Source organism: Zophobas morio, unplaced genomic scaffold, assembly GCF_036711695.1.
Source record: "Zophobas morio isolate AGI-343-1 ecotype UQ-CSIRO unplaced genomic scaffold, CSIRO_AGI_Zmor_V1 ptg000259l, whole genome shotgun sequence".
NCBI lineage: Eukaryota > Metazoa > Arthropoda > Insecta > Coleoptera > Tenebrionidae > Zophobas > Zophobas morio.
The window spans coordinates 243345-265459 of NW_026972363.1; the positions used below are offsets into that span (position 1 = coordinate 243345).

Here is a 22115-nt window from a genome sequence, read left to right on the forward strand (position 1 = left end):
ACCCATATGAAGACCATAAACCGCTTTATTCGCTGAACACAATTTTACCATTTTTGTCAGCTTCGGTTATAAAATAACTTGGTCACATGTAGAAATCTTTATTACAAATATAAGGAGTCGATTACAATATAAACTTTCGGGTAACTAAAAGGCACAAACTAGCGAAGAGAAGCCATATTGAAAGGGTTAAGGCAATCTCAGCACAAGCATAACAGCGGTTAAACGAGTAAACACGCGACGGTTGAGCGGGCAACGGTGACGGTTGAACGAGATGGGCAGTCGTCAGGAGAGTTGGTCTCTGTCTTAAACCACTTTCGCAAACTTTTTGTTCGCCAGAGCAAACGTATGCACCTGCAACTACTCCACATACTTGAGGTGCGAGTTCACAGTTGTTATTTTCACAAATATTTTGATTCATTGCGTAGAAGTCGTTTTCTAAAGCACTATCATCAGTTGGTTGAGAAGGACCGCTTGATTCTAGTATTGAAGCAGGATTATTTGCAGCATCAGCTTCATCTTTTCCAATAAACTGAATCTCAGCTATAGCCTCTTTGTCCTCGTCGCAAACTTTGGGAGGAGCACCTATACTGGACAATATAAGCGAAATAACGGCTAATATATATATATATTACTAAAGTCTAAAGGCTTTATAAGTCTTATATTTTCAACCCCACAACTCTCGCACTTCCAGGTCGAAGATCTTTGTAAAAATTTTATTACGTTTATGAAGATTTAGTGGTTGCAAAGTATTTGCCGTTTTTACGCGCAGGATTTTATTTATGCTAGATACACTATAAGTTTTCAGCGCTATTCGCCGCGTAAATAAATAAGTAATTTTTATATTTGTTCTCTGTTTGGGGGCCATACTACAGCTACTTTCCCCTTATATCTTCGTCTTGGAGAATTTATGACTATTAAAGTAGTAGCTTGTGACAGTGCTACCCTTTTTTAACTAAAGGGTTAAAGAGAGCTTGAAAAAACCATTGAAAAGGCAAGGTAACGAAAATTATTAAGTTAATAAAGCTTCTTGGGTCCCTAGTTTTCCAGAGCTTAATACGTTGTGTGGATAACCATACCATAGCCTTGCGCTCTTTCTGGAAAATATTGTTAGGGGATTCCAACGTAGTAAACTAGTAAGAGGCAACGGCGCTGCAAGAAGTCGGTAAACGTTATAAGGAGTCACCGCTAGCTAAATAGAATAGGCCTGCGATTTATGGCGCGCAAGCACTAAATTTCATATAAAAACACAAAGTCGCAGAATTTCAGTAATAAAAGTTATTCGACTGAGGTGGACCTCCACAAAACTGCTTTTTGAGAAATTCTTATCATTAGTTTGTCAGACATTAAAAACCTGTGGACCCCAACTTTTACTAAAAACAAAATACCACCATTTTTCTGTTGAATAATCAAATAAATATATCCACTGCTTGTATGAGCAACGCAACGTAACTTAGTGGTTAAAATATAATTTTTCCTGCAATGTATAAAAATTGTGGGGAATGGTGATGACTACTTATTTTATCAGCACAATACTGATGAGTAACTTCAGAAAAAACGGCAAATATTTTTGCACCAACCATGAATAAAGTTAACTTTTACTTTTTAGCCAAAATTATTCTTTCTTCCTCGGAGTAGTCTAAAGAGCCGACGCTTCCCTTTCCGTCGGAAATAAAGTGGGAAATAAGCGCTATCAAGACGGTCCTTACTAAAGCCGCCGAAAAACTACTTAACCACTTAAAGCTGATTAAAAAAAAAACGAACTACTCCAGGAGGGGCGCCAAAACTCAGGATGATAAGCAGAAATGCTTAAACATATCTTCTTTCCTGTCTCAAAGCGGCCGTTGGGCTGTTATATAGATAGACTTGGTAAATTTTTAAAACCAATATATTGCATACCGTTAGAAGTATAATATTCGGCGGTTTAAAAGGGTACTCGGAAGGAAGAAGGATGCGGCCATGGTACACGCCTTACTTATAAAAATATGATAGTGGTAAATACTTATAAAGCTAACAAGGTTACGTGTAAAGATTAGAAACAATAATAACAAAAAGAAATGCCTTAAAAATTTATGATAAAGTACTAACCCATGTTAAACAAAATAATAGTAAAGATTTAAAAGAATGAACCATCCTGATATGGTGAGTCTTGTGGCCCACGTATGGTAAAATGCCACTCAAATATATTTTCTTCGCAAGGTTGTGCATAATATTGATCTAAAGGAAGAGTGTAAGTACTTTAACAAAAGCCATAAGTGAGTACTCGTAAAACTTATATAAAAAATAAAGAAGGACGCAATTTTTCAAAAAGTTAAAAAAAAATAACACGAAGGTATAAACCGGTTGCCTCTCGTAATTCACTGGCTTCTTTTAATACTCGTTTAACCGCTACAAATACAAAGCAAAAAGCTAAGGCAAATAAAGGAACTGTATTAAAATAAACTCTCTTACAAGGGCTTTTATGGCTACAAAGGGGCATAGCGTAGAATAACGCTCTTAATATAAGCTTGCGAGATAGGCAACCGAGGGACACTCTTATCCGGGTTTAACAAAGGGCCCGACTTACAGGGCAGTTCAAAGAATATTAGTCATTAACCAGCACACTTTAGTTTTCCTGTTTAATCCTCCACCAATACCGTTGGCTTTTCAGCATTACAATATAGGTAAGTACGCTGGGCGGAATCGCTTATTATAAGCTTCCAGTTCAGCGGAAAATCCAGGGCGAGAGGCACGCGTGGAGATTATTTGGGAGCTTATAGCTATGTTGTCAAGTTAATTTTACTGGCGTTTGTACTTGCTTCCAAAATACTATTAAAACATTAGAAGCTATGATTATTAATTGAAAAACTATATACTATAAGAAATTGCTTTAATAACCTTTTGGTACGGAATTAAAATTATATATGGAGAGCCTAGTTAAGCGTAGCATCATACAAATTAGTCACATTGAAAATGTCGGTAAAAGATTAAAAAAAGGTAAGCCATCTGCTCAACTGTTTTTAAAATGGCACATTTTTTAAATTAAATTAAAATCCAGGATTGTCTCTTTCTAGATGTACTCTACGTGGTCGAGATTTTGCATCTTTCGATTATTGAAAACGACTTCTCAAGTAGCTATTTTTTTTTTTCAGCTTTATAAAATTGTAATTGAATACGAACATATAAGGTTGCTAACTATTTCAGTTAGAAAAGATGAAATGCATTTGCCCTGCTTGTGCTCTGAGTTCCTTTCCCGTTTTCTTCAAGTTTTTTTTTAGACCACGTCCTTTAACTTCTATTACTAGTTTTTTTCATCAAACTTGTCTGTTGTTACGATCTCAGCTTCGTAACAAAAGATCTTGGAAATTAGTTATGAAGACTTTATCACAAAAATACAACTTTACGTAAGGGCAAAACCTCTTAAAAAGTGATCTGAACATAATTTAAATTATTAAATAAATCTTTCCTACTGGGGTCGCAAGCATAGGAAGGAGATTTACCGGAAAACAAGGGAATACTTTTAAAAAAAAATAATACTTTGGTCGAGATTACCACACCTCTTAAAAGAGGTAATGTTTTTGGGCTCCTCGTGGTAGCAATTTATTTTTACTTTATACGATGTATAGTGGCTGTTCTTCCCAAATTTTAAAACAATACTACGCTAATTTAAGTATACATTGTGCCTTTTCTAAGTTTTTACAAGATCTTTTGTTAAAAAAGTAAAATACTTTTTAAAGTAAATTTACTCTGCTTATACTTCTCCCTTCTATTGAAACGGATTTATATGCTTCCTATTTTATTAAGTTGCTGTACATATCCAATAAATTTAGGTCTCTTTTAAATTGTTAGCCTACTTTTTGTTTGGTTACTTTTAAAATTAATTACCAAAAAACATTGGTAAATGGTGAGAGCACTTCTGACCAATTACTATTTTTATGCTAGGCCATCATCGGGTTATTTGACAAAAGTTTGTAGTCGTACTGACTGTTGTATGTTTGCCAATATTTACTAAGTACTGTTTTCCATTAGTGGTTGTTACTATATTTATACCTTTTACTATATATATAACTATCACTGTTAGTTGAGACTTGGTACTAAATATATGCTCCTTAGTTTTGTTCAACGTCTCTTTCGAAATTGTTTTAACTACCTTGATAAATAATCTGTAAATACTTTGCATTTTTATAAAGAGTTAATAATCTTTTTTCTCGATTTGTATATTATAATTTAGTTATGAGAAAGTTACTTTATTAGAAATCATTTTATAATAGAAATTCACAGACGTTGGTAAAGAACTAACTTAAGCAACTTAGTTTTATTTGAGCTGTACAAAAACCCCTTAAGTTTCATAGTTGTTAAAATCCTAATAGAATCACAGTAACTTCTTTTACTTCCACTTACTATAAAAATAATAATTAGTGTCAAGGTTATCAGACTTTCTTGTCTTGCTTATAGTAAATAAAGGGAAGCGGAGAATTTAACCCCTTGACGGGCAAAAGTTTGACGCTTAAAATAGAGTTGTTTTACGTTCACTGGTGACTAAATTTACCACTTTTTTAAGTTTTGTTGGATGCTGTCTAATTCGTTAGAACATGGTCTCAAACTTACCAGAGATCGATTCAGAGACAGAGCCTCTCGTCTGGGGTCAGGTTCCATAGAACTACCCTTGCAAATGGGACCTAGGCGACATGTGGTAAACATAGCAACCAGTAACCTATAAGGGGTTAATATGGAATAAAAAATGTTTGACCAGCAGAGGTTTTTCAAAGCAATTTAAAGTTGTTTTAAAAATAAAAACATACAAGAAAAAACCGGAACGCCCTACAAACGCTTATATTTATAGTTTAAGACGCCATTGAGTATATTTTTATTAGTGTTTAACCTAAAATTCTTTATCTGTAGTAAAAATTTTATCACTTTCTACAAGATTGATTTAAGTTTTACCTTCAAAGTTTTAGATCGATGTATCCCTATCAGCTAAAGAAAGAAGAAGGTAGATCTTTTTATACACTTCAAAATATTAGTAATTTTTTAGGCATTCTTCTAATCTAAATTCAAGTGTAAACATTTTGCAATCCCGTGAAAAAAAGGAAATCGTACTTTTCAATAAAAAAAATTATTTTTACTCGGTTTAATAGTTCCGCAATAAACTAAGTAGTGCAGATAGTTTGAAAGAAAAATTTAAGAAGGAACTAACGATAACTAACTCCGCTGCAATAATGCAAGAGTTAAGCTAAAGCTGAGCGCAAATGGCACTATAAAAATAAGCTTACTCAAAATAGGAAATGACTATAAGAGTTAAAGTATGCTAAAGATCTTGAAAATAAGCCATTTACTAGCGAATATTATAAAAAAATTTCTAAAAAAAGGGGGATAATATTTGACGGAAACTCTGTTTGGCATCGGCTTAAACCAAAGAGCAGAGTTGACTCTACAAAAACTTGCATTCGATTCAAAATAGTGTAGAACAGAAAACTAAAGTTACGTGACTCAAGTCAGAATTCTTAACTTTGACGTCCTGCTTCGCCTTCTCAGCGGGAGCACCGAATGTTGACCGCGTCACTCCCCTTGAAATAGTGAATACCACACAAGCCGCAGTGCATAAATATAAGGATCTCTATTAAATACGTGCTGTTCTTAAGGCGGGTTTCAGACGCATACTCTTTTTCTTGAAGCTCTTTAGCGTATTTAAAGCTAATGTACAAATACTACACAGCCAAACATACAATAACTAATTTCTAACTCAGATTTTTGTTGAAGAACGTCGAGCTCCTTTTCCATGTAAGGCACCAAATTCCCTTAAGAGTTCAAAGGCTTAGTATACGACACGATAAAGACGATAAGAACGGACTGCACCGTCCAAAAGAGCGGTGGCTCTGCCAAAAACGTCTTCTAAAGTCTCCCAAACGACAGGCTGGTGAAGGTACCCTTCAGGGTTGCAGTTGGTTATAATCTACACCCTGCCGGAACAGTATATGAAGGAAACGAGCCTTGGTCAGTTACGAGGGCATGCAACTTTCCTCCCATCTTATAAAGAACGCTAAAATGGTTGTTTCGAAAGAACACCACCAGCTCCTCCTCAGGCAGTTCTATGGTAAGCTGGAGAAGTCCATAGGGAGTCAGCTGGGTTGGGTAACTTTGAAAGAAAAGCTCTAGAAGTGCCCCTAAGATCTTCTTTTATAGTATGCCCGCGTAAATCTCAAAATATACGAAACCCTCAAGTTTTTCCTCCTCGGTGGAATCTTCGCTTTGAAGAAGTAAAAGCTTTTCTACAGCTTGATTATAGGAGAGATTTTCTAATTTTACTTAGCTAGTATTGATGTCTCGAAGAACTTAATAATTTTAAATAACCTAACAAAGAAGCGCCGGCGTCTGTTTCAGGATCAGGAAGCCATCCATGATAGAGTTTAATTCCAAAAACATCAAAGATTTCAAGTTGGCGAGTGAACTCAAAACCTGTAACCCTTTAACCACTAGTCAATCAAAATAAATAAAAAGAGAATTTGTTACATTAAAAAAACCAAAGAAATTCTGCAAACAGTAATAACGTGACTGCCACTATTATTTTGTAAAAACACTGAACTTGACCTAAAAAACTGTTGTACACTTAATAAGTGGTAAGAAATGTACGAAGCGCAATCCTAAGTAAAAAACACTACATTAATTTAAACAAAAAAAGGCGCTTTCGCTTAATTATTCCTGTAAAATTTTTGCCTACACAGAACTAATAGTAATAAATTCGTTATATAAACCAATTAAAAATAATATGCTATAAAATAAACTTATTTTCAAAAAGTTAAATTTAATCAATATTATTGTTTTTAACAATTATTAACTTCTAAAAAACATTATATAATTAAAAAATTACAGTAAATAGCAATTAATAAGATCATTAAATTAGATATAAGAACAAAAAAGTAACAAAAGCTTCTACTTTGAAAATTTAACATTCACATCTAAACCCGTCTGCAGTTGAGGAAAAATTTCAAGGCAATCAGAAATGCGCAATTGAAAAGCACTGCTAGATTGCCTTGACATGATGCAGTTTAATAGATCACTATAGAATTAGTAACTATAACTTCCACCTTCTGGATTCAATTAAAATATAGTACACTAATAATGAATATAAAACTTCGTCTGTTACGCTATTGGTATCTCTTGGTAACCTCAGCTGACTTCTCAAGATTAATATGTTACCTATATATATTGCATTCAGTTATTTAAGCTTTAACAAAGTTAAACTCTAATATAGATATTACAAACAATACACATTCGTTTAACAAATTACAAATGGCTAGTAAAGGACAAGAGCCATTTTCATTTTGGCATAAGATATTAAAAAAATTATCCTTCCATTTTATTTTTTTTAAACTGTAGACGGGCATGTAAGACGCCCAGTAGCTAACAACAGAATAGCCTGAGATAAAGTTGCTACACTCTCGCTGGACTCTCCGAAGCAGGGTTATATTAGGCTTCACCACGTGTTCAACCAACGTACACTTAGCTAGTACAAGAACATTACCATATCATTTAATTATTTATGTAATATACGGGAGAATTACACGTGCAGCTGCAGAATAGGTCAATAACCTTGCTACCTCTCTATATACTAATTTTATTGTTAAAAGCACCAGACAACTTGAGTGACTACGCGAGTGGAGTCTTAACTAACACAACGTCAATTGGAAATCAAGTAAAGTACTGAACTTTAAACTTAAAACAATGAGCAAAACCTGCTCAAGCAAGTAGAAAGTATTTTAGGTGTTTAATGGTTGGACTTCTTTCCCTTTACCATAAAGTGATAACTAATTTCACTTATTAGAGTACTTTTTTTATTAACTTAGTGAAGTTTTTTTCCCTGAAAGTTGCTATACATATTTAAGTGCTTTTGAATAGGCGCCACGATTTGTTCTGGGACGCTGAGTGTGACCCGTAGAGACTCGCGAAAATATTATTAATCTATATTAAAACGATTTAAAAGTTTACATTGTTAACTATAATAAAAAAAGTAAGTTATTAGATTATTTTTAACTTAGCTCTTGCGTAGTTCAATAAATAATTTTTTTTTTTAATATTTCTTGGTATTCCAATAGATACTGAATTTACGAACTTTCAACAGGGTGATAGCGTACACATTAGCTTTAAGCTTGTAATAAAGTAATCTCATACGGTGCCGCATCTATTTGCTTAGGAGCGCGGGTATTGCCATGACGTAGCCTCAGGACAGCACACTGCCAAGGCTCTGGGCCCCAAGTAGAGGAGTGCGAGGGTCATGGCGCAGGGCAATAATGCTAGTATATTATTGCCGAGACGTAGCTTTGGTTATCGGTAGACTAACTGTAAGGGCAAGTTTCGGATGCTCATTTTCGCAAGATAAACATAATTCTGCAAGCCTCACTGACACCTTACAGGAATAATTTACCAAAGATTTAAAGTCTCCCACTCTTACTTGTTTACCATTTTTAAGAGCAAATCTTTCGATTCGCAAGTTATACATACAGTTCTCCAAGGTAAACTCTCACCCTCTTGTTACTATGTTACTTCGCACGGTAACCATAATCAGAACCTAAGACTTTATCTTACCTTGTATGCAAAAGTGCTAATTAGAGGCTACTTGCTGTTTCTGTTAAAGCCAAAGCAAGTCTCAGATCCTAGAGGGTTAATAAACACTACAAAGCTAGTGCGTAAACACGTTGTGCGATTAATCAGGCCTAGAATGGCCATCCAACTCATACATAGTCATTGGTTAGATTCAGTGCATTGTTGTTCATTATTATTTAAGAATAAATGCTATACCTCGAAATAATTCTTTCGAGTTGAAGTGTGTTAGCTTTTACAAATATTGCTTACATCTTTATATATATTAAAATTTAATTCTACCCCTAACCCATATAACATATTTAGAATTCATAGCGCGGTCAGCGATAGTTTGCGCCGTAGTTGACCTGATTTGCCGGTAATCGATTGGTGTGCTAACCAGACCGATCGTAGGTGACGATAGCACTGCGTTGAAAAACGTTACCCAGAGGTTCAAGCTGGTGGTTTCGCTGTAAGAAGCCCTTGCGAACTATTACGGCGCGCCTATCATAAGGCATAGCAGCTTGTTCTGTCTCACTTGAAGCGAAGAGACTATTGCTGATGAGTCGTAGGCCCAGGCAATAGACGCGTATGTCATGATCGGTCAGATGCACAACAAAAACAAGCGTCATTTGACATGCGGCGAAAGTTTCCTTCGAGCATAAAGGAAAAGGTAAAGAGTTTGAACCGCCGCCTTGACCTTCGCAGAGATATAGTTTAAGTGCGGTGGCCACGAGCGCTTAGTATTATTAATGGCCCCCAGGTACTTCGCCCCTGAGGACACCAAGGAATTACCTTATTTTCAAAGGCCAGGGGCGGTAGTGGTGTAGTGCGCTTTTTTGTGATAAGGAGGGCTTTGTTCTTATCTGCAATAATAGTAATTCTAAAAAAAAAGCGACGACAGCAAGTTGGAAAGCATCCCTAGATAGTACGGCAGTTGCTGGCGCTAGGGCGGGTGACTTTGACGAGGAGTAAATCGCCATGTCAGTCGCATAAGAAGCTCTTCGCGTAGATAAAGTGCAAAGAGTAAGGGTGATAAAAGAGCTCCTTGCGAAATTCCGACTGTAGTGGCCTACCCCTATATCGAAGACGCGGTCCTCAAGATAAGATTTGATCATGTTAAGAAAGATAGGAAGAAGGGCTATGGCGCATAATTTGTAAAGCGTGCCAAATTCGGTCAAACGCCCGTTATCTTCTTTAAATTGAAGGCACGGGTGGTCCACTCTGTCAAGCAAAGAAGTTGTGGAGTCGTGGAGTATCCTTGGCGATATCCAAAATGGCTTGCGTCAACCAATGCCTTCAAGCGGTGCAGTATGACCGCCTCAACCACCTTGGCAACGGCTGACAAAAGATTGATAGGCCTGTATTTTCTTGGCGTAGATGTTGGTCGGTTGTAGTGCCTTGGGAGCATCACAACCGTTGCCTCTTCCAGCGCGATGGGAAGGTGCTGAGAGCCATCGTACAGTTGATGAGGCACTATAGGCGTTCTACCGCCACTATTGGTAATTGCTTTAACTTTACGTAGGTGATACCGTCGGGGCCAGACGCCTTTTGTCTTGGTAAACTCGTTAATAGTCTCTACAATTTCGACTATGATGAGTAACTTAAACTGTTCCTCGACATCGGCAAGGTGTAAATCACAAAGCACTTCACCAGCAACTATACAAGCAGGTGGCACACACTGAGTAGCGAGGTGATCAGCAAAAAGTGTCGCTTTCTCAGCACCATTTTCCGCCACAAAATTACCGCCCGTATAGTTGGTAATGGTTAACGAGCGACCATTACTGTAATCATGATATATATTACTTAACTTTCTCGCAACCAGTTGTGATGCGCCAACTGCTTGCAAGGATTGAATGGGACGCATGGAAAAATATGAGTCTTAACACAGATCAACTCTTTCGCGTTGCATCAATTACTGCAACCCTTGTTCCTATGTAGAACGCTATCTGCGTTCCAGAAAGGTAGACGGATATGACGAAGCGCTTGTGGCCTAAAAATCATTGCAGTCGGAGTCCGCCCCCTTCACTATCTCTAACGTAATCGATAGTTTCCTCGTCAATACTGAAAGCAGTTGTCGAAATGTTTGTTCTGATTATTGGGGGGTTCTTTGATAAGCTGCCTTTTTTGTGGCCTAGCAAGCGGCATAAGAAATCGTCATATATTGGGAGGAGTCTGTGTGCGAATTATAGATAGAAAAGTTTGATTGAAGGGTGCAGCTACGATGGTTGGCAGTGTGTACTTCACCGCAGTTAGAACAACTGGCAGGAATTCTCGTGCTTTTGTGCACTGTACATTCAAATGACCTTCGCCAATTGAGCGTTCCGGGGGCTGCAGAGCAGCAACTTGCGCTGTCTCCAAAGACCTGGCTGCGGTGGCACTACCGGACTCATCTCTTTCGGAGTCCTTCACCCTAACCTGAAGATAGAAAACCGTTTATAATTCTAACAGCTTTTGTCTATCACACCTTGGTATATGCACTAACATCATCGGAAGGTCGTTCCGTGCGTTTCCTGGATTAACAGTGTCCTCGGTGTGCCTCCTTGCCGCGCGTAGGGATAGGATGCCTTGGTGCGTAACTCTACCCTACACGGTTTGGACATCGAGCTCACAATATATTCACTAGGAACGAAATTTAAAGGCATGTCTTCTATTAGTTGGTAGGTGAAATAAGGTAGCGCTGCATCACGCATAATATTGGTGCTGGCTCGTTACTCGTCTGCTGTAGCTGGATGTATTTTAATTTCTTGACGGGTGTCCCTAAACTTCGGAATGTTGTTAGTGCGGATGGCTAAAAGAAGTTTTACAAAATGATTTCACTTCTGTTTTTCGCAGAGGATCCACAGGCGGGATTTACTATTTGGCCTCAGAGGAGCTGCAACCACGGAAGGTAGCTAGGAGTTGCTGGAGGTGTTTCGGGCTGTAGAAGTATTGCCCCTTTCTAAATCAAGCTATCTTCGTGCTCTGTATGAAGCTTATCTGTGTCTTTGTTACTATTTTCAAAAATAGAGTTTTTAGTTGTATTACTATTATTTCACTATTTAGGTTGATACAGTCAATAAGGTTTTCCTACAAGTATTATTTACTAAATTTATTACTACTATTACTTCCTTTGTTTTCTGTATTATTATAATTTTTTTTTTATTTTTACTATTTTTAAAGTTTTTATTATTAGTGTTGGAGCCCTTTTTATTAAATAACAACCGAACAAACATAACAGCTAACCCAGTTATGTCAATACAAGGGCGCCGTGAACCCAATTAATTTTTAAGACATCTAGATAATATAGAAGTAGAATTTGTTAAAATGTCAGATAACTAAAGTCCATAATTTTTTTAGCACCATTTACTTTTAAAGGTAAATAAAGTAAATAAATCGAGTGAAAACAATAGGGGTCAGATTCGCATGAACCTCAGCCCTTCTTTACTACCAAGACTTGGAGTGTTATAGCATTTTTACTCGCAATGTAATTAAAACTTTAAATAAAATTAGAATTTATGGTGGAGGCAAGACGTTTGTGGCTTTATTTAAATTTTTTTTTTGAAAAATAAAAGCAAAAGGAAAACTGTACTTTGAAAGAAGAGTAAGCATTCTCTCTTATCTTTATCCTTTTAAAAAAAAAAATTTCTAATAGTACTCTAACTACAGTATTAGTTCGAATATAGTATATTATTATTATCAAAGGGTATATAAATGTCTTTTTAACAAAATTAGAAAAAGAATATATAAAAATTTAAGTCAACAAAAAAAATTTATGAATAATTTGGCTAATCATAAGCTGTTTTAGTCATTACTGATTGATTGCTAAATAACTAACTAACCTTTTCAAGCAATAGAAAAGCTTACGAAAATTGATAAAAAGATTAAAAAGGTTAATGTTAATTATTAATTAAATAATTGCACTGGCTTGCAATAGTTGTTTTCAGTAGGTAAATAATCTCTTAATCTACATTCCCTTAAATAAGAAAATTTAAGAGAGGTGTTTCCCTACAAAGGAAGTTAACTTAAAAACCAGGCCTAAAGAAAATCACTAGTAATAACTTTCGTAGCGAATTTATTAATAAAGTGAGTCTAGAATAGTGATTTTTACGGGCTACTCGTTTTAAAAAGCGGTCCTTACTATGCTACCACTTCAGGTTGTCGAGTTGCTAAAAGCAGGGTACTTTTAGCAGGAAGAGGCACACTAAAACTCTAATACCGCTGACCTTCGACAGCAAACGACAATAGTTTTGAGTCTTCCGTTCACGAATTATTGAAAGGTGAAGGTCAAGGCGGATTTTAAGCAAGGTAACATCCAACGTGCATTTGTCGCTTACAAGTGGAATTAGTTGTATTATGTATTCTACTATCGCAACCATACCCACCTTCTTCTTGGGTCTAAAATTTGCTGGAATTAGCGTCCTCGACTTAGATACGAAGCTGCTGAGTCAGGACGGGCGAGCCTGGTTTGTGCTACATAATGCTATACATTAAACTTTTTGGACAAAACCGCCGGATACCGTTATTAACGTTATGCTAAAATTCAGAGACAAGTGCTTAATCGAGCACACCGATCGATTGCTAAAAGCGTGCTTACTTTATAGCAGCTGGAGGGCATACGCTATTCTCATTTTGACCAAGTCTTCTGTGATTAGCTACTGTTGCGTTTTAAAAAATATTGATTTTTCTGAGGAATTACAGTTTCGCGTTTAACTAGAAACACCTCTCTTTTAAATTCGTAGCCCTCTCTACCTAAATGCTAACAACAATTACACAAATATCCTTATTACATCGTAAAATAAAATTAGTATGCTTCCCTCTTAGCCAATGATTATACTGTGGACTTTTTAGTTCTGCAATAATATCAGTACGATTTATTAATTACTTTACTAAACTTTAGTTTGGTAAAAACTATAATTTAGGATGCAAGAAATTAATATTCTTAGAAGTTGATATTTATCCCTTTTGACACGTAAAGGAGCTATATATGCAGTACATGTCAGTCGTTTAGCGATACTCAAATAAAGGCTATGGCTAAATATGTGCTTACAAACCAACACCGCAGTACCACATTCAATAATAAATAGTGTACTCTAAAGAGGTAGGGGGTTTGACACGCGAAGGAGAAGACGAGGTAGAAACTATAGATGCCAGTCATAAACCTATCGCGGGAGAGAAGTTCCTAAAAACAAATAAGCAACCTAAAGAACTTATATCACGATTTTTTCGGTTTTTTTTTGACGAAAGTTATACCTTTAAAAGCAGAAAAATTGGCAGAATTGTCTGTCTGCTCCTGAAAAATAACTATTAGAGATAATATTCTTATGTAAACGAGAGTAGATTAATGTATGTAGAAATTTGAAAAGTTACTATCTGCCGACAGTAAAAGTAAACGAACAGTACGGGAAGTTTTTTAACATAACTTTGAAAAAGAAGAAAAAGAAGCTAAAAATATGCTAAAAATAACCATCTTTAGAAAAAAAGACTCCATACTGAATTTATAAAGGGAGGAATTAAACTTAAACGAAATAGAATTCTTCTACAAAAAATAACGATATCTCAGTCGTGTAAACTGGTTAAATCTGGAAGCTGCAAATCTCATTGTAAACATCTAAATCCAATTAACTCCATCCCATAGGTTTATAGCACTTAAATTGCGGTTGGCGTTTTTAATCATTGGAGCATAGCGCTTGGGCAGATATTTTTCGTTTGTCAACGTTCAATACTATTTCTATTATTATTTTATATTAGTAAAATTAAAGGGCTTCAAAAAAGTTGCATTTTAATTTGATGGGTTAAATGGATGCACGAAGGGAAGTAATTACGAAAATTCTGTTCATTTTTATTAGAAAAATGTTTATGAGGGCCAGAGTAAGGTTCTCTAAGTAGTAATTTTAAAATATAAGTCACTGATGTGATGTCAGGCACATATTTTCAAGTTGAAATAGGATAAGTAAGTGATCAACCGAGATTTGAATACAACAATGTTTTTTGAAAAGAAGGTGTATTCTCGCCTATTAAAGTTCAAAACATCAGTGAATCCAAAAATAATGTGAGAGCCAAATCTTTGTAAGGAAGGCCCTCTACCTAAATTATGGTATTACTAAAAAGTCGTTATAAATATTCAGAGTTTTGGTAAGAGTCAACCGATAAGCAATACCAATATCGGACGCAACTGTCTTTGCCCTTATAGTTTTTTTATGTAGTATTTTTTCATGAAAATTTATATAAGGTTTTATCAAAAGTGAAGTACAAGCGAATGCTGTAAAAGAGCTAAAAAAATTCTAAGTTAATTGTTAATTTTAAAACTTGATACACTATTTGAAGTAGTAATCTTATGAGATAATGAAAATTACAAAAAAAATTGTTTAATTGCAAAGGGTCATTGGGCATCCCCTAAGTAATGATAAGATTGTGCCACTTTTAACTTGACACGGGGGAGATTAGCCCAAGCTTATTTCATATTATATAACCAGATGAATAAAACTTAGTAGATAGCATGGTACATATTTAAAGGTAAGAATATCCGTTTAATTTTTTTATCTTACCCAGAGGTTTTAGCTTTTATATCTAACATAGATAAGTCATACCCTTTCATTCACTATAAGTTAACTAACTGCGTATAAGAAATTTTTTAACATATGCTGAATTTATATTTTCTAATAAATATTTATAATACCTCCAAATATAACGTGACATAAAGAGATATAGTACTACACTTTAGCTAAAAACACTAAAAGGGGCATTTAGCTGATTTTTAAAACTACAAACCCCCTTAGAGAACACATGTCTTAATTATAAACAATTATACTTGATAACTTTTCACACGTGAATAAAAAAACTATGTTGGATGGGAAAAAGCCTAACTAACTAATATAAGTTACATGACTTTTCGGCTGTTCTATGCCACGATTTTAATTGTAAAAAACCTGCGTGGAGAAGCCTGGTCCCGGCACTGTCTTTCTGGATGTTAGGAAAGCTTTTGACAGAGCATGGCTTGGTGGCCTTTTAAGCAAGCTACAGGCTCTGGCGATACCGCGCTCAAATCGTACCTAAACGGCAAGGTTTTCAACTTGCGAGTAGGCACTGCACTGTCGTCACCTCGCCATTCCACTTAGGGGGCCCCGTAAAGCTCTACTTTGTCACCGCTGCCATTTGCGCTCTATACAAACGATATGCCCAGTTCACTTTCGCGAGTGGTCGCCATTTACGCCGATGATACAATAATTTACGTAGCGGTGAATTTAAAGGCAGCGACCCAGAAGCTATGCCCCCTATTACGGCAAAAGTAAGCTTTCGTTGGGCAATGGCCAAAGGCTTTATGTGCTGTGCATCCGACCGATTATGACATAACGACTATAACTTCCTCGCTTCGAGTGCGACAGGGTAAAATGCTGCGCTTTTAACAAAAGAGCTGTGGTTTGGACGCAACGATATAGTTCACCACGAACTACAGACTGATATGCTGACCACAATTTAAAAAATGATGTCGCCGTCGCCTCACGAAACGAATAGCTGGACACTTTAATGCCTTTTAGTGGAAGAACTCACCTACAAGTTGAGGGATGGCGCACTCTTAGCATGAGGGTTAAAAGCTAAGTTAGGGGTTTATATCGAACATGACGGACACAGTTTCAGATAATAATTTTACTTGTACTCGTGGATGATAAAAACTTCTTCGAGAGCTCGTGTATTCGAAGTGGTTAACTCAATCGAGCATTAGAAAACGCCATTTATTAATAAATAAATGAATAACTTCTCGTAGCTTCGATATCATGCGAAACCTAATGCCAGCTCTACAAGGCGTCCAAGCAGTGGGGAATTTCCCTATGTATGGTCGACCAGGGGACCGTGTCTGTAATCACTGTCTACTAATTCCCTTGGGATCCACTTCCGCCTTCCGATTTGGACGCCAGCATTGGGAAAGCCAAGCCTCTTCTGCTGTTTTGTGCGGAGGTCTTAATTGCAAACTCCCTACATAGAACAACCGAGCCGCTAACTCGAATGGCCACATCCTTGAGGTCTATGCTGATGAACGCGGGCTGTGTGTGCAAGGTCTCCAGTAACCAAAAAAAAAATTACTTGGCGACTACAGGCACAATGGAGGTACTAGATATTCGCCATACTTAAAGACAGACGTCACTCTACGGCAATTGAAGCGCTCTATGAGCTGTCCTCCGATCACCTCCCAATTATTTTCGATTTAGGGGACAAGAAGGACATCAAAGACCATTAAGTGTATTTTTACCGACTGGGTCAAATATGCTGAGTGTATTACGCCGTGGCCGTCATTACCCTCCAAGCCCGTCCTGCTGGTTGACGCTATTGCCCTTTCCAAAACCGCACTGAACATGGCTAACACTACTGACAGGACAACTCGTGAAGTAACGTACGACCCCGTTTGCCTACCTGACGTTATAAAGCCCTTTATCTGTCCCCGTCGACGCCTTGTTCGAGTAGTTATGTTGTCGCAGAGCGCCGAAGACAAACTTGCACTTAATGGACTTCACATGTGCTTAGAAAAAGGCTAAACCCATTTTAACAATAACTGGGAGAGCAAACTGCATCGTATATCTAAATCAGGGGGCCGCAACCGCTCCTCCTTTTAGAAATTTTATTAAAAGGATTAAAAAACGGGGACACTGCTACTGCCCCTTTCTGAAGGAAATATAGTGACCGAGAATGATGGAGACAAAGCTAAGATTTTCGCCAATGTTCTTGCTATCCAAAAGGCGCCAGTCGCTCACTATACTGCTAACGATGATTCGTTATCTCAGTTGAGTTTACCCACCCCTTAACTACGAACCACTTAATCTAGTTAATGTTGACGAGGTGCAAGCAATTGCCGAAGCGCTACCTAGAAAAGCGCATGGCCTGATGTCGTCACTAACGGGATACTGATGAAAATGCCATTAATAGGCATGCAGTATCTTTACCTCCTTATAAAAGCTTTGATGCTCCTTGGCGACTTTCCGATTCGATGGAAGACGGCGGTTGTTGTGATGCTACCAAAAACACTTAAACCGGACTTATTAGCAGCTAACAGTTACCGACCCCTCAGTTTACTCTCAGCGGTCAACAAAATGAATAAGACCTTTTTACTGCATAGTCTTAAAATGGTCGTTGACGCTCGGAAAGCTTTACCTGAGTTTCAGTTTGGAGTTCGACCAGGGCGCTCAATGACCCAGCAGCTCCTCCTCTTAACTGAATAGACCCCTCGTGCTTTTAACCATAAGAAGGCAACAGGCGCTCTCTTCGCTGAAGTTGAAAAGGCATTCGATCAAGTTTGGCATGAAGGTCTGCTGCACAAACTGCGCGCGTTATTCGTCCCACATACCCTTTATAACCTGCTGAAATATCTGAGTGGTCGCATCTTCAGCGTGCTCGTAAGAGATACCCGGCCACCGCTTCGCTCTCTGACAGCAGAGGTCCTCCAGGGTCCCTCCCTCGCTCCTTTTATTTGCAATTTATCTGAGCAGAGTGTCCTTGCCGTCCAACCTACACGCACAACTCGCCCTCTACGCTGATGGTAGAACAGTATACACCTCTTCGAAGTCTCCCGCCTTGGTATGCAAGCATTGATAGTGCTATCTTGACACCCTTAAATGCGATGAAGAGCAAAGCTAAATTAGTATCATAGAAACACCTCACTTTGTAGGTGCCCTAAACCTTTAACTGCGTGAAGATTCCAATGGTGTTCTCAAGCGAAATACTTGTCAATCATCGACAACCAATATTCCTGACGGCCTCACGTGAACTATGTAGTGGCGAAGGTCAAGGTAGCAACCAAGGCGCTTTATCCTTTACTTTGCAGCAAGAGTAAGCTTTCTCTGCAAACAAACGGCGATTGTATTTGTCTTATACCCACTCATTAACGACATACGCGTCTGCTGCTTGGACCTAGGACCCCACTGCAATTGCGCCGGCCTTTCAAGAAAGACAGAACAAATTGTTGCGTGCTCTGACAAAGGCGCCGGTGGTTTGTGCGAAATGATGCTCTTCGCCGGGACCTACAGCTGGGCCCTTTAAACACTGTCCTCCAACGCCATGCCGTGGTTCTTTGCGACAGACTCACAAGGCACACTAATCGCCTGCGGGTGGGCGAACTTATTTATGAGCCGTCGGACGGGGCTCGTCCGCCCATGTGATGCGCGTAAGCGCTAGTTTTTAATTTTTTTTGTTAATGTAAAAAAAAAAAAATAATGACACCCTAAATGTTATTTGTAATATATCTGCGGTCACTCCTGCTTGAGGGCTAGGGCATTCGAAGTTTTTCAAGTCGAGTACCAGGAACTGTTGCTAAAAAAAAAAAAAATTTTCGCAGCCTTCCTTTCGTAGCTCCTGTAGCGGCTTAGGTAGTTGATTGATTGCATGAAAACTAAATTTTTCATTGTAAAATAATTCAAGATCATATAAACACAAAGGCCTTAAAAAAAAAATAAGGAAAAATACGAGGGTTAGAGGAAGAAGCACAACGAGCTGGACAGAATTTACAGAGCTTGAAGAGAAAAATATATACTAGTATTGCACCCGACTTAGGACACTGGTTAATCATCACTATGAAAGTTATATATCGTACGGTAGCAATTATTGTTCTATTGTAGTTATACCCTAAATAGCCGACACATGAAGTGAAAGTGATATATTTACAGCCTACAACAAAGTTTTGATAGTTTGGGGTTTCCCCTTGTAACTGTTTAGCGAACATTAGCTTGTTGATGGCATCTTTTCCACTTTTTTAAGTCGACTCAGATTCATTTTGGGTTATAATTAAAAACGATTTTAGATTAGTAGGTTTTTCGGTATAATATGTATGGTAAAGCTTATATAGACCCGAGGCGGTGATGACAGGTTTAGTTCAGAAAAAAATATTTTAATGAATTGACAGGCCCTTGTCCGATCGGTAATAACAGTTATACTCCTGCTTTTAAATATTTTAAGCTGCTTTTGTAACTATAAGTAGGTTTCGGTTGCTAGAGCCAAAACTTTAGTAGGCTCTAAAAAGGTCTTTAAATCTTATTGCAAAGAGTGCTCAGTTTCTGGGTTGCAAAACCGATGAACCTAGCGCGAACTCTATAGCCATAACCATTAAACTTTATTAAAGAAAATGTCTTTCTACTCTGCTTGCCCCACAAAGAAGATACTTATGCAATTAAGACTTGTTAAACCTTTTTACCAATAAAGAACTTTGTTAAGCGTGGACACTCCTTCGTCAAGCTCCATTTACTAAACGGAAGCCAATAGGCATCCTAATAATTTTACTATCGACGTCCAAGATAACATATGCGTTTTAAAGATGGATGGAGTATGTATGAGTTCGAGGATACGTATGACCATAATACAAATTCTCGGGGCGGGGGAGTTCTTTAAGATAAAGGACTACTGGTTCCGTGATAACCAGAGCCATATCCTTGCTTTTCTTGATCTGTCTTTTATTATTTGATAGTCATATAATGTCCACGCTTAAGTGCGTGTAATTGTGCATGCCAAAGTTAATTTGATGATAAAAGCAATTAGAGATAATAATTATAGTCACTTTAAACAAGTTACTTGACGGAAACCTATTTTTGCGCGAAACACTTAATCTTCTTTAAAACACGAAACTATCATATTAGCTAAGACCAACTTTTATTAAATACTTTCAATAAGATTATTAGTAAACTAATAAAACTCAGCTCCAACTTACACAACAAAGGTAAAGTACATCATTCGCAAACTGGGAAAAGCCTTTGGACTTCAACGTGTAAAGAGACAAAGCTGAACCACCTCGAAAAAATACGTAGAATAATATTTTCACGTGCCATTAAAAATAACTATGACAGCTATTAAACTTCACGAGCAGAATAAACATAATGTTTCAGGAAATAACCAAGGAATGGGATAACATAAACTAGAGGGGCAAAAGTTTTATTTAGATGTACATAAACAAAGGTTTGGTGATAGCCATCCCAACTAACTTTGGGAAAGAAAGCCCACTCGTGCTGGATTAAATAAATAACCTTCCATAAAAATAGACAAAGTTAACCAACCATCAGAGTTAAGATTTAAATCTTTAAACTTCACAGAAACAATGTGATCTTGCACTTTTAATAAATCAAAAGAAACTCTTTTTTCAAGTGAATCAGTAAATATGTACTCAAAGTGAGGTTCAAACCCTTTTCAGGTAAGATTAATAGTAACTTAAACGTTTATATAACTTAACTTCTCTACCTATTCCAAATATATTAAAAATTTCGTCAACTGTTCTATATATCTTGGTCTTACAGGGAAAGATGTAGACTAAGTTAAGAGATCTATAAAGTACGGATTAACAAATAAACAAAATAAGAAAATATTATACCTCTCCCTAGCAAGATTGGCAACCTTCTGCGGAACTAGATCTATGAATAAACGAGTTTTTAAATAATACCGCGATTAACTTAACGGCAATAAAATAGTCCAACAGTAAATGAAAAAAATTAGAACCAACCATAGCGACGATTGAAAGCAGGGACGGCTGTTAAAGTTTTTAATATGAAATAGGTTTAGTTTATTAAAAGAAAAGAATTAAAAAGAAAAGAGTCAAAGAAATTACACATTGCTGAAAGCAGTGGTAAACTTTTTACTGCTCAACCGATATTTGTGAAAAATCATCAATGAACTTCCACAGGAAGGAAGCGCCCAATACGCCGATATGAGACACCCACGGGTTGTGAAGGAATTTAAAAAATAGTTTTAACTGTCTTTAGTGATTTGAAAGAAGATGATTTGGGTATCCTCCACTTATAGCAATTTAGCTTACTTCAAATCGGGGATTTGGCCCGAGTTGAAAGGACTAATTAAAACCAGGTTAATTTTGAACCAGAGCACTGCGAAGGAACGGTAAATGTGATTATAAAAAATTAATATTTTAGACCTATGCGTAAATAATGAAGAATTCCGATGTAAAAAAATCGTGACTCCAATAAAAACAGGATCAGAGAATAATTATTGTGCTTAAAAACACCCTGTATGAGAGATAGCCGTCTATATAGAACCTTCCCTTAGCTAATTTAACCAAATAAGTAAAGATTTTAACATAGATTTAAACTAGGATGATTAGTTATGTTGCTCAGTATGGACTCTGTTTCAACATTATCACTGGTTAGCACTGTATTGGTAGACCAAAAAAAAAAAAGTTAACCTTTTACCTGCTAGCTTAACCTTGCGCAAGGGCAGTGGAAATCTATTCCATTAGGCCTCCCAACTTGATAGCTTCAGATAAACGATAGTAAAATTATAGGATACCAATCCACTGCGCTAGTTGCTTAATTTACACAATGACATAGCTTCCAATGGACTGCATGGGGTCATGATATACTTACCCCTGGCAATATCTCTGAGTCTATGGCTGCTTCATTAGTAGTGAGTACCCTTTGCGGAAAATTCCGAAGCATGCATTATAGTGGGTATTGAAACAATTCCCGTGTCCAAAAAAGGGTGGTATAACTTCAATTCGGTAGTTCGACTATAGGTAGTCTTTACTGACTGATCAATCCTTTATAGCACACCTCACTGAGGTCTGGAGGACGCATGAACGAATTTTTCTAAAAGGCAGTTTGAGA

The 22115-nt window shown here is 37.0% G+C and overlaps 3 protein-coding genes across 6 annotated transcripts; all 3 read right to left on the reverse strand.

Annotated features, from left to right (window-relative positions):
- Positions 1 to 99: 99 nt before the first annotated feature.
- Positions 100 to 2554, reverse strand: LOC135119413 (ubiquitin-conjugating enzyme E2 J1-like). The gene is made up of 8 exons (XM_064043831.1): positions 2449 to 2554; positions 2338 to 2385; positions 2128 to 2214; positions 1897 to 1967; positions 1762 to 1846; positions 1600 to 1705; positions 633 to 700; positions 100 to 582 (listed from the first exon to the last, which is right to left on the reverse strand). Exons 1-8 carry the CDS (start codon positions 2474 to 2476, stop codon positions 122 to 124), a joined length of 954 nt encoding a protein of 317 aa, XP_063899901.1. The 5' UTR covers positions 2477 to 2554; the 3' UTR covers positions 100 to 121.
- A 2787-nt stretch (positions 2555 to 5341) lies between these two features.
- LOC135119415 (ubiquitin carboxyl-terminal hydrolase MINDY-1-like) lies at positions 5342 to 7381 on the reverse strand. Of its 3 annotated transcripts, XM_064043834.1 has the most exons (11): positions 7265 to 7381; positions 7089 to 7173; positions 6911 to 7033; positions 6328 to 6440; positions 6192 to 6272; positions 5967 to 6140; positions 5833 to 5904; positions 5720 to 5774; positions 5605 to 5670; positions 5462 to 5543; positions 5342 to 5407 (listed from the first exon to the last, which is right to left on the reverse strand). In XM_064043834.1, exons 1-11 carry the CDS (start codon positions 7359 to 7361, stop codon positions 5384 to 5386), a joined length of 972 nt encoding a protein of 323 aa, XP_063899904.1. In that variant the 5' UTR covers positions 7362 to 7381; the 3' UTR covers positions 5342 to 5383. The 3 variants fall into 3 exon arrangements, with proteins under 3 accessions (XP_063899904.1, XP_063899906.1, XP_063899905.1); XM_064043836.1 differs by lacking the exon at positions 5342 to 5407 and having other exon boundaries at positions 5605 to 5653; XM_064043835.1 differs by lacking the exon at positions 5342 to 5407 and having other exon boundaries at positions 5540 to 5653.
- A 13048-nt stretch (positions 7382 to 20429) lies between these two features.
- LOC135119431 (uncharacterized) lies at positions 20430 to 21195 on the reverse strand. Of its 2 annotated transcripts, XM_064043853.1 has the most exons (6): positions 21107 to 21195; positions 21002 to 21028; positions 20873 to 20912; positions 20743 to 20825; positions 20562 to 20687; positions 20430 to 20513 (listed from the first exon to the last, which is right to left on the reverse strand). In XM_064043853.1, the coding sequence occupies exons 1-6, from the start codon at positions 21108 to 21110 to the stop codon at positions 20485 to 20487; spliced, it is 309 nt and encodes a 102-aa protein (XP_063899923.1). In that variant the 5' UTR covers positions 21111 to 21195; the 3' UTR covers positions 20430 to 20484. The 2 variants fall into 2 exon arrangements, with proteins under 2 accessions (XP_063899923.1, XP_063899922.1); XM_064043852.1 differs by having other exon boundaries at positions 20457 to 20687.
- Between the last annotated feature and the right edge of the window lie 920 nt (positions 21196 to 22115).

What these genes read in the sequence shown, in the direction of transcription:
- LOC135119413 (XM_064043831.1), bottom strand. Translation starts at nt 2,476, where the DNA reads ATGCCCCTTTGTAGCCATAAAAGCCCTT. An exon ending in AGAATAATTTTGGCTAAAAA is followed by an intron (nt 701 to 1,599) that starts GTAAAAGTTAAC and finishes ATTTTTACAAAG; the next exon opens with ATCTTCGACCTGGAAGTGCG. An exon ending in TATAAAGCCTTTAGACTTTA is followed by an intron (nt 583 to 632) that starts GTAATATATATA and finishes TGTCCAGTATAG; the next exon opens with GTGCTCCTCCCAAAGTTTGC.
- LOC135119415 (XM_064043834.1), bottom strand. Translation starts at nt 7,361, where the DNA reads ATGCCCGTCTACAGTTTAAAAAAAATAAAATGGAAGGATAATTTTTTT. An exon ending in GTTTTATATTCATTATTAGT is followed by an intron (nt 7,034 to 7,088) that starts GTACTATATTTT and finishes CTAATTCTATAG; the next exon opens with TGATCTATTAAACTGCATCA. An exon ending in AGCCACCGCTCTTTTGGACG is followed by an intron (nt 5,775 to 5,832) that starts GTGCAGTCCGTT and finishes TGAACTCTTAAG; the next exon opens with GGAATTTGGTGCCTTACATG.
- LOC135119431 (XM_064043852.1), bottom strand. An exon ending in GCCAATCTTGCTAGGGAGAG is followed by an intron (nt 20,826 to 20,872) that starts GTATAATATTTT and finishes CGTACTTTATAG; the next exon opens with ATCTCTTAACTTAGTCTACA. An exon ending in TTTTAATATATTTGGAATAG is followed by an intron (nt 20,688 to 20,742) that starts GTAGAGAAGTTA and finishes TTACCTGAAAAG; the next exon opens with GGTTTGAACCTCACTTTGAG.